The 12,040-nt window shown below is 47.5% G+C and overlaps 1 protein-coding gene across 1 annotated transcript; it reads right to left on the reverse strand.

The window, feature by feature from the left end:
* Positions 1 to 3,672: 3,672 nt before the first annotated feature.
* On the reverse strand, positions 3,673 to 6,520 carry LOC123083180 (NAC domain-containing protein 66). Its single transcript, XM_044505289.1, has 3 exons — positions 6,041 to 6,520; positions 5,588 to 5,919; positions 3,673 to 4,772 (listed from the first exon to the last, which is right to left on the reverse strand). Exons 1-3 carry the CDS (start codon positions 6,210 to 6,212, stop codon positions 4,050 to 4,052), a joined length of 1,227 nt encoding a protein of 408 aa, XP_044361224.1. The 5' UTR covers positions 6,213 to 6,520; the 3' UTR covers positions 3,673 to 4,049.
* Between the last annotated feature and the right edge of the window lie 5,520 nt (positions 6,521 to 12,040).

Here is a 12,040-nt window from a genome sequence, read left to right on the forward strand (position 1 = left end):
AATACAATGTTTGGCAAATGGAAAGAGAAAGAGAAACATTGTGTGGAGACACAAAATCAAGGAAAAATGGAAAGAAAGGTACTACCGCAGCAGCAACATCATCACTTCTCACACACAAAAATAGCTAAATGTCTGGCGATTCACGACGGCAAACTCGAATGGCCGTCAGAACTTGACGGTGACAGAGAGGCTGGGTGGGTGGCGGCGGGGGCGCACCGGGGCCGAGGGAGGCTGCGGTGGGAAGCACGCCGTGGCCATGGGGCTAGCGGCGGGAGGCGCGCTGGAGCCAAGGAGGTGGCGGCAGGCAGTGGATCGGGAGGTTGCCGGGGCGCTGGTGGGGGATCGTGGGAGGAATCGGGGGGCGCTGGTGTGGATCGTGGGATCCGGGGAAGGGTGGACCGGTGGGGGCATGAGTGTTTTTTTTCTTTTTAGGAAGGGGTGTGGGTGATTAAGAAGTTTGGGAACAACTAATCGCATCTATATAGGGCGCGCCGTGATCCAAATAACTATTCTGATCCCAGGATCAAAATAGTGTTGTCATATATATATATATATATATATATATATATATATATATATATATATATATATTCCAGGTGGTAGATTTTCCTTCTACGGTCAATATTTAATTAGCTAACCGAAATCTGGGCCGGCACAGAGAGCAGTGCTAATTTGTAGTTGAACGCCTTAGGCTGGTTGTAATGGGGAGTATCATATACTAGTATCATGTATATATGATACTAATGTATGATACTGCCTCCCTAATGCATAGTATCATATATTAGTATCATGCAGTACTCTATTTATTGCCATGTATGACACAAAGTAGCATAACATTTAATATGATACGATATCATGATATGATACTACACCCTTTTTTTCTTCATTTAATGCTATGACACCTCATCAAAATTGCCTAGTTGGCATGTATGATACTAGCTATGATACTGCCATTACGACCAACCTTAGTGTTCATTTCTTGCGAGATTTTCCAACACACGAGAATTGCAACGGATCGAGGAGGCCTTTTGCGTTGACGCCTCGGTGGCACACAAAAAACTGCCTGATGTTGCGCCACATCGACACCCGGTCCATACCTGCAAAATAGGTTAACATCGTGGCCTGCATTCTCCTAGAACATCTGACATTCAAAGAGCGTGTGAGAAGCAATTCCTGCTTTAGAATCTGCGAACTGACTTGTGACCCTGGAGAATGTTCATCTGAAGTCCAATATAGGTGTAAAGACGATTCTAAAGATCCCAGCATGCATGAGTCTTTGGTGAAAGACGATTCTAAAGAACGAAGTCAGGTGAATATTCTCCAGGGTGTACTTCATCCGATTGGTAGCTTCATTTGAGAAGGTTGGTGCTTTACACTATATAGTGGACTATGTAGCAGTGTAAAGAGAACTGTCCGGCCCCCTCAAATAGTTCCATCCCGTGTGATGATTTCCATCCTCAATAGTATAAACTTATTTGCTTGTTGTACTTGCCATTTGACTACCTGGCACCCATTTTCTTTCACAAACAAAAAGGATTAATAAATCATGCATGTAATTTGCGTAACCAAATTAATCGCATAACCATAAACCATACCAAATTAATCACAACCATAAACCATACTCATGAGTAGTATATATAACAGCAGCAACAACAAACAACAATAACCGAAAGAGACAAAGCACATGCATGATGGAGTTTGCTTTAAACTATCAAGTCTATTTTACTTGGATGGCATGATCAAGTTATGACATGACAAAGTTTTGGCATCAAGATGGCGTCATCCATCATGCATATGCATCTGATGCATGCGCCGGCCGGCCTACGACTAGGACTACGACTACGAGTACGAGGCATCATCATCATGCGCGCGCTAACGGCCGAACTCGTGCATGGCAAAGGCGCCCAGCACAATCAAAAGGCCAAGGATTCTCCCTCCACCACCATGACCCCCTTGGCCTGCAGCAGCTTTGCAGAGTGATTGATCTCCAAGACCACCACCACTGCGTTAATCATCACGGCGGCGAGCACCCGGCGCCTGTCGACGTACTACTACTGCTCCTCCATGCCATGCACCGGCGACAGCCGCCATCGCCACTATATGTATGTTGCCGTCGGGGATCGGGCGTCTAATTAATCATCTGCATTATATTAGCAGCACCTAACACCCCACCACGCTCGTGCAAGGACAGAAGAGTAACTAGTCCTAGGAATCCTAGGTAGCGTGGGCGAGGCCTCGCACTAGCTGTCTTCCTCGAATGATTGAGCTAGCTGATAGTGGGAGTAGATAATCAGAGCACTCTTCAGCACTGCCACAGATCAAATCTAGATTGTAAAGTAAGAGCAAACTGTATGACTAAGGTGCTGTTCGGCATCGCTCCGCTCCACAGCTCCCGGAGCGGAGTTGGCGGAGCTGTAGGTCAAAATGGTGGAGTTGCCAGTCACCCGCTCCGCAGATTCCGGGAGCGGATCATTACCGAACAGGGCCTAAATCCGCTTCTTTTTGAAGGAAGAAAAATTGTGGTCTACTGTTGTATTATTACCTGCAATTTTTATTTTTTTTGTGTATGGATGCATTGATTTGCTAGGCTGCCGCGACGCCTTGTCCTGAACAGAGGAAGCGGTTTTCTGGCAAAAAACAAAATAAGAAAGACAAAAGCCAAAGAGCAACTGTTCGAGCCGTCAATTCTCTGGTCCTGCCTCGCTATTTCGGAGGACCATTCTGGACTCACGCGCACCAAACGACATATAGGCACCACCATACCAAATCAGAGCAACGACCCGTCGAAAACAAAATGTATGAGCATGAAGATTGCGAGCCATATGCCGGCGGTCTCCATCTGATGCATACAGGACATATAGGTGGTCGCCCCCGATCTAGGAAACATTCTTCCTAGCCTGGAGGAGGCTTCAGCTCCAGAGTTGTCCCCTGCTGGGTGTAGGTCAGGTGTAGCTTTAGTTCAACTGTATGGTGATCCAGAATAGACTGAAGCTTCTGACATGCAGGCAAGCAGACAAGAGGTGGGCGCATTTGACAAAGGAAAGCTAACTAACTATTAGAAAATATATTATCCATGTTTAACGATGTGCTACCTGATATGGTGTGTAGTAGAAAACCTCTCTGCTGGTGGTCGAAAGTCGGCACCAAGATCATCAGCTATGCAATATCTAGTTTCAGAAACAAGCGAAGATAGAGCTCATGAGTAAGATTATTACTCCCTCTGTAAAGGAATGTAAGAACACTCTTATATTTCTTTACCGAAGGAGTACAATTTAATATCGACAGAACTCGCGTCTCATCGAGAGAACAAAACTCTCATGCCTTCTCACCGGCAAATTAACACAACAGGAAAAAGCTTATAAGACAGGTGTGCAATCCACTCGGCGATGAGTAATTTCACCTCGGCAGCAACTCGCCGAATGTGACACTCGGTGATGATGCGCACTATGCCTATACCCAGACAGTTTATGAACATAGGTGGCAGGTCTTTGTTATCGACACGGCAAAGAGGTACACCGAGTAAAAAGTAGTAGCCCACGGTAAAAATGAAAAAAGGCAACTGACGGCTTGGCCACGTTAACGGCGGTGTGTAAGCTGAGTGCCAGGGCTCGGCTTCCGTCCGTGTCAAAGGGTCATCACACGAGGACAAACACATCGAGAATTACAACAAACTGATCACAATAATGTTAGACATCTCTGTATTGAAGAACGACATACAACAGATGACACATAGCTACTGTTTGGAACCCATGGTCCAAAGAGCACTATCCCCACATCGTCATCATTGCAGCAAAGTTGATGAAGAAGGCTCCGGCAGAGGAAGGTGTTCTGCAATCATGGATGGTTGTGTGGTCTTTGGATAGGACCTCCTCCATCCTAGGTTATTTATCTATTTTTACTCTTTTTTTGTATGACAACATTTCTTTGAACATATTCACTCTGCATCTCGTTATGTAGAATCTGGACACTCCTGTAGTGCGTGCGATTGAATCAGCTCTATATACGAAAAATATCCTTATAAAAATAAGCAAGTTTGGGCTTGGACAGTGTCAACATCCGACAGCGTTAAAACAGGTTATCGCCAAGTCGGCGTGTAGCGATGACACCGACCGCGCTAGGCTCCACAGGTCACCGTCGCCAGCCCCGGTGACGGAGGAAGCGTGTAGGGTTCCACCGCCGGAGTAGGAGGTGGTGCCACCAAGCTCGTCGGCGATGTAGGACATGCTATTCGTCGTATTTGCCGACGCTGGGTGAGAGAGGCCGTTGAGCTCGTACGCCGCCAGCCGGTCAAGATCGTCCCAGTCACGGCCGTACTCGGCCGGCGGCGGCAGGAGCCCGCCGGGGACAACGTGCTCGAGCGGTGGGAGCTTCATGAACTTATCGTACTGCAGGGTGCTGCTGCCGCTGTGGCACGCGCCGTTGATCAGGTGGTCCAGCGCTGACGATGACGGGTTGGTGGGCTTGGTCTCCTGCTTGCAGGATGCCGTGGATGAGCGGCCCATATAGCTGAGGATGTGATCGAGCGCGTCGTCGCTGTGCGGCAGGTGCTGCTGCTGGTGCATGTGCGCCTTGGCCTTGTCGCTGGCGGCGGTCACCGCGGACGAGCAGTTGCTCTGGCTGTACTCCATGGCACCGGCGCCGACCAGCTTGTTGGACGCTGCGCCGCCGCCGTTCTGGTGCTGCACGACGATGTTCTTCTTCCTGAACACCCTACAGATGACCCACCCGTCCTCCTGTGCCGGCGGCGACTGGTCTCCGGCCACGCCGCGAACCTGCGCATATCATACGGAGATGACACCGCCAATTCATTTACAATTAGATCGATCAGTCGCTACAAAGAGCGAAAGTAAATCGATGTGCTTAATTACATGTGATTATTTTTATCGTAATTAGAGTAGGCTAATTATGCACGGTGTTGAATTTTCGCTGCAAGGTACTCCCACTACCGAAGCCAGCTCTAAAGGTTTGTCGATGGATCTCAAATATATTCATGCATGCATGTACGCCCTTTATCATGAAAAAAAGAAAATGCATGCATGCACGTAGGGTTTGACCATAGAAAAGGCTCGCTCGGTAATGGAGGTTGGCTGCCAAAGTTTGGCATTGCCAATATTTGACAAGCTAACATTTGGCAAAACCAAAAGTTGCCAAAAATTGATAACTTTTTGAGAGGTGGGCAAGAATCAATTGATAGCCAACCAATTGAGCACCAAACTTAGACTTGCCAACAATTGGCATGCCAATTATTAGCACGAAACCAATTAGGCTCTTAGTATCCTTTCCGTGACGCCGACCCATCCAAAGGAAATCACAGCTCCCACTGGCAAATTAACCCATTGCATCATGTCATGTGTGTTCCCATTCCCAACCACCACCCGGACATAATCTTCACTAGACCTTGTCGTCTACAGTCGCATATGTGCCACGTGTACATACATAGAAAGAGTACGTGCGTACAGTACGTACGTTGATCGCACACATGCACCACTCGCGAGCTATTTCCATCCCTGTCGGCCACCGTGCATGTAGTCGCAACGTACTACAGTAGTATAGTGCGAACTGGAAGTACGTGGTACAGTAGACGTACCGGGGATGAGATGCCGGAGTAGTAGGAACTTGCGTCGCCGGCAGCAAAGACGGGGCTGGTCGCAGCGGCGACGGCGTCGTCAAGGCGGTACTCGTGCATGATCCAATCAGACTTGTGGCCGTGTGGGGCACGGCCCTTGTAGAAGACGAGCGTCTTGCGCATGCCGATGCGGCCGGACCCGGCGGCGGAGTAGATGCCCTTGTCCCGGCCTGTGGCCTTCCAGAACCCGGCTGCGGTGGCGCGGTTGGTGCGCGTTCCCGTTGGGTACTTCTTGTCCTTGTGGCTGAACAGGTACCAATCGTTCTGCGGGCCGGTTCCGATCCGGCAGCGCTCTGCATGCGTTTTCCATGGCCAATTAGTTCACCAATGAACCCATGAGTACGTACCTGCAAGCTAGCATTGTGCAACGGGAGTGTAGGATCGAGCATCGAAGCAAGGAACTCATGCACTCACCTTGGATGTCCCATGGCTCAAGCTTGTTGAGGTCGACGTCGGGGATGACATCGAGGTCGATGCGCTGCGAGGCCACCTTCTTGGCGAGGTAGTAGGTGAGCAGCTCCTCCTCCGTCGGGTGGAACCGGAACCCCGGCGGCACCACCGACTGCCCGTTCACGGAGATGCTCATGGTCGACGGGTGAATCTCTCTCTCACACACACACAGCGATCACTAGAGGATAGATAAAGAAGGCACTACTGTAGCTGGAGTGAAATGATCCACCTAGCTATAGCCTAAAACCAGCAACAACTGATGAGAGGGAGTAGGAGGGGAGGGGAGACGATGGTGTTGAGTCGAGGGGAATGAAGTTGTTGCCGGTGATGGGGTGCAAGGAAACAATGGCAACGAATGGGGGGTGGTCATATATAGCTGCTGCCAAGCTAGCTAGCCTTGGATTAGTTACGTTCGTTCGGGAGGAGAAGTACCACCAACCTTGAGAGGGAAACGCCGAGGCAACCATGGCCCAAACCGAACTGATCCCCTCTGCGTGACCGCCGTCGCCCGGTAAATCAGCATGCATGGCCAGCATAACCACCACGGCAACAGAACAGCACCGTCGATCAGCAACACAGCAACAGGAACGGTCGATCAATGTGTCTCTCTTCTCGTTCATGTTCACGGTTGACGCTGTCATAAATTAAGAGGAAATTAAACTGCAGAAAGTAAAAGATGTGTGCGTGCCAGCCGTTTCTCTCTTTTATTTCATGTTCATGCGTGACGTTGTCATAAATTATAAGAGGAAATCAAGTTCCACAAGGTACTAGATCGCATGACGGAGTAGTAAAAGTTGCATTGCTCGCCTTTGGTTGGAGGGAAGAAAGCCCAGAGCAACTAATGGAACAGCTTTCTTGACTTCTCTGGTGAACCGATAAAGAAAGGTGTGCATATGCATGGATGTTGATTCTGCAGCTCAGTTGTAGGGTTCGGCCCTGCTGTGCATATCTGTCTCCTGCTTTTCCCTCTACAGGAGCAAAAAGCCAGGATGGAGACTAGAAATTGATAGAAATAATTGCCTTTGAAAATTATTGATAGCATAAGTTGTCACAGGAGAACAACGGCTGCTGTCTTTGATATTTCAGGCTGTACTATAGCTGTGACCTGATTAATTGACCAAGGCTGCAGATGGTATTGTAGTTTATTTACTGTTAATTTGAATATATGCACGCTCTCATGTGCACTTTTTTATTAGCTGTTTCTACTTATGAAATGAGATTTCTATTCCGATATGGAAGATGGGCGGGACTTTTGTCGATCATAGACTTCATTCAGTCTCCTCGCAGAAAAAAAAAGAAAAAAAAGAGCCTTCATTCGATCGAGATTAAACCTATGAAATGGTGAGTTGACGATCTGTTTGCATATCATTATAGTTCCAACATAATGGCATGGCAAGCTTTTCGACGATTCATGAAACGAGTGGTCGTCAGATCTTACAAATGTATGAGCAAGGGGTGATCCATGCCTCTATGGGTAGTTTCCTCATAGGTCTATGACAACTTTCATGTTTAAAAAATACACGTATATGGGAAATTGTGTTTTTACAGTCTCTTTTTTACATTGTCTATTTTTTACAATGTCATAGTGTCAAAAAGCGTCTAGTACTTTGATACAGATGGAGTACCATAGTTGTACACCACTCCACGTCAAAATAATTGAGTTTATTCCTTGTTGAACCGTGTATTTTGTAATGTAGTGAGACTTATATTTCAATTTTTGCGATAATGTGAAGCACGTTTTGTATCATATATCTATTCCACTTGGAATCACATTTGACCAATTAATGAGGTGTCCCTAACAAAACTGCTAGCACAGCTTGTCGAGGACACAACGCTTTGAACAGATGTGCAGGTGGAGGATATAGTACTCCTGTACTTTTATATTCCTGCGCTTTTTATATATAACACGTGTTCCAAATAGCTCGGCTAGCTGTGCGCGCGGCGATTAACCCGTTGCACGTACACACGGAATGCACATATATGAGCACCTAACAGTGTAGCACGGCAGTGCACGCTCCACTCCTTTCCGACGACTTCCTCCCACCCGTACGTGCACGAATGGGCGCACGTTGGTTTCGCGGCCTCATACCCGCGTGCCCAGCCCCCGGGGATAAGTCGTTGCCCCGGCGCGTCGTCGAGGCCGGCCTATTTTCTCCGTGCTGCAAGCCACGCGATAGCCCAAGTCAATCGTGCACACATATGCATGGTCGCCCCATGCCCCGTCGTGGCGACCGGCCGGCCGTACATGCCTGCCCCCGCGCTCCAGCGCGCGAGGGCCGGCACGCACACACGTACAATCCGTGCCCGCCGAGTCTGCCGGGCGCGCGCGGGGCCACGGTGGTGAACGCGCATGCACTGCCTTGCCGGCACGGTGGGTGGCCATCGATTTGAGCAATTAAATATGTGTATATGTCATGAAAAGTATATCACTAGATTTCTACACGGATGTAGTTTTTAAATATATATTTTTTGTCACATATAGTACATATTTAGATAGTTAAATCGTCGACCTAGAACTACACGAATGACTTATTCACCGAGACGGAGATAGTACATCTTTTCTGTGCCAGCTAACGCTATCCGATTGCAAAAAGGAAAGGAGAGGCAAATTTTAACATGCTCCCTCCTATCCTTCTTTTTACATACAAGATAAGAACAGAGGTGTTTGTTTCCAGGGACTTATTGGTTTAGGGACTTAAAAAAGCCCCTATAAGTCCCATCTAAACCAAACAGGAGGGACTTATAGGGACTTAAAGTGATCATTTAGGACTTATGAAATAAGACTCTCAAGGAGGGACTTATAGAGACTTATAGTTGTAATATGGTCTTGTAGGAACTTATAAGTCCCATAAACCAAACAGGTAGGGACTTTTTAGGGACTTGGGACTTATAAGTTGGGACTAAAAAAAGTCCTAGGAGTTATGAACCAAACAGAGCCGACCACTAATTAATAAGATCAACGGCTCAGATCTAATATATAATCATACCAGTAATTAATGAGTTAATCAGACCACTAATTAACCACGTCATAGTTCTTCTGCCACGACATGTGAAATGAGGAGGTAAGAGGGAGCAATGGTAAAACTGCTCGAAAAGAGAACTATGACGTGGTTCCCCTAACACAACACGTACGGTTATTACAGTGGCAGGCAGAGGAACTCTTATGTTTTGTGTGTTCTTCACCTTTTCACTTTCAGACCTGTACCCACAGCCACATAGCATTGATCAACTACCCCGTTGCATGCGTGGTTTCTCTCCGTTACGGACGTACTGCAGCGATTCGGCATCATAGCTTCTGGCTTCCTGGAGAGGCCTTTCCTGCAGGTCCATGCACGTACGCATCACACCTCTCTCTTAGCTTAGCTAGCTAGTTGCTAGTGATAACCCTAGCTAATGTGCATGATTATGCATGCACCAAACTAATTAATCAGGCTGTCATGGACTGATGGCTGTACGGCCGATGGTAATCGCGAGCTGTGTGTCGAGCCGTTAATGGCCACTCCGGCCTTGATGTGTCCAGCCGCTGGCCTCCAAACGGCCCTACTACCTGCTGCACCCTAGCTCTTTCCTTTCTTTTCCTTTGAAAACTATCACGGCGCTTTGCTTGCTAGTCCGTGTCTGTGTCTCCGTGCATCTCACGATCGACCCGTGCATGCATCACTGTTGCTGCTGCAGGAGTCGCCGTGCTACCAAAGGCTGAGTTAAATGAATCAAGAATGGAAGCGAGTAGTGGTCAACGACGGCAGACAGACCGATGGATGGATGGATATGTGGATTCGACGGACGACGTGCATCTGGATATCTAATCTAAACTAATCCGACTGAACCCGAACGTGTCGACCTGCAACACGTCCGATCGGCCCCATGAATGAACTATATGATGGGCGTTGCGTATGCACTTGATGATGAGTTTTACCGGCAATGATCGACCGATTTGAGTGACGTGGACTTCCTCATCTCTTTTACCAGAAAAATGCCTGTGCATTTCTGCTCGTCGGGACGACGCGGAAAGACCAAATTTTCGACACAGATGGGATGGGTGGGTGGACAATTGCCTCTACTGTAGTCGGCATGCCTCGGTGCATACCGATTGATGTAGTACTGTTGTTGCTCGGTGGCCTACTGGAAGACACGGTTTTCATTTTCACCGTTCGGAACCATGCATCTACTCCCTCCGTTTCTAAATACTTGTCTTTCTAGAGATTTTAACAAGTGGCTACATACGACGGCGTCAAGTGTCGTTGATGTCCCTTAATTCCTTCTGCTTTCTTTCTTGCTAGCTGGCCCTCCGGAAAGAGGAAAGACAAAGAAAAGAGAAAGAAAACCCACATATTTTTGAGCGATGATGAAGAGCAAGAATGTTTGCGTATGTGTAGGCCATGTATTGATTGGGTGATGTAAGTGAGGAGCCGATTTGGACTTGACACGAGCTAACACTAAGTAAGCGCTATGGATATATGGTGGTGCAGTGTGTTATGGATGGATGCTTGAGATCTAAAGTAAAAAGAGCTCAAATCATAGAAGGACAATGAGTCAAGCTCGACCTTCCTCCTTGATGTTTGCGCCGGCACAGAGGGCACTGCTGATTTGTACTTGAAGGCCTTAGTGTTAATTTCTTGCGAGATTTTCCAACGCACGAGAATTGCACCGGGTCGGGGAGTGGCCTTTTGCGTGGACGCCTCAGTGGCACAAAAAACTGTCTAATGTTGCGCCACATCAGCACCCGATCCATACCTGCAAAATAGGTTAACATCGCGGACTACATTCTCCTAGAACATATCACATTCGAAGAATGTGTGAGAAGCAATTCCGGGAGCAGCTTTATAGAGCTGGAATAAAAGATCAGTGCAGGCTCCAGCTGACTTTGTGCTTTAGAATTTGGACGGCGGACCGACTTGTGACAATAGGATTGCCCTCAGCCTGGAGGGATATTCATCTCAAGTCCAATATAGGTGTAAAGACGATTCTAAAGACCAAATACCCCCAGCATGTCTTTGGTGAAAGACGATTCTAAAGACCAAATACCCCCAGCATGTCAGGTGAATATCCTCCAAGGTGTACTTCATCCGATCGGTAGCTTGACTTGAGATGGCCAGTACTTTATACCTATACTCAATATTGCTCTAGCCGTACTCACCGTCTGACTAGCTGGCTCCCATTTTCTTTCTTTCCCAAACAAAAATGATTAAATCATGCATGTACTTTGCTTAACCAAATTAATCGTTTAACCATAGATAATACTCCCTCCGTTCCTAAATATAAGTCTTTGTAGAGATTCCACTGATAGGCTACATACAAAGCAAAATGAATGAATCTGAACTTAAAATGCATCTATATGCATCCGTATGTGATTCATAATGGAATCTCTACAAAGACTTACATTTAGGAACAGATGGAGTACTCATGGAATCTCTACAAAGAAATATAAGAGCATTTAGTCATTACTTATATTTCTTTAGAAAAAGAGTATGTATTGCAGTAGCAATAGCAGCAGCAGCAAGAACAACAACAACAACCGAAAGAAACAAAGCACAAGCATGATGGTGAGAGTTTGCTTTAAACTATCAAGTCTATTTTACTTGGATGGCATGATCAAGTTATGAGTTATGACAAAGTTTTGGCATCAGGATGGCATCATCCATCATGCATATGCATCTGATGCATGCGCTGGCCGGACCGGGCGTGGCCTACGACTAGGAGGCATCATCAATTCATCATCATGCGCGCGCTAACGGCCGAACTCGTGCATGGCAAAGGCGCCACGCCAAGGATCAAAAGGCCAAGGCCAAGGCCAAGGATTCTCTCCTCCATGCCATGCACCGTCGACAGCCGCCATCGCCTCTATGTATGTTGCCGTCAGGGATCAGGCGCGCGTCTAATCATCGGCACCCTACCACGATTGCAAGGACGGAAGAGTAAGTAGTCCTAGGAATCCTAGGTAGCAGCCGCTAGTGTGGGCGAGGC

Source organism: Triticum aestivum, chromosome 4A, assembly GCF_018294505.1.
Source record: "Triticum aestivum cultivar Chinese Spring chromosome 4A, IWGSC CS RefSeq v2.1, whole genome shotgun sequence".
Classification (NCBI taxonomy): domain Eukaryota; kingdom Viridiplantae; phylum Streptophyta; class Magnoliopsida; order Poales; family Poaceae; genus Triticum; species Triticum aestivum.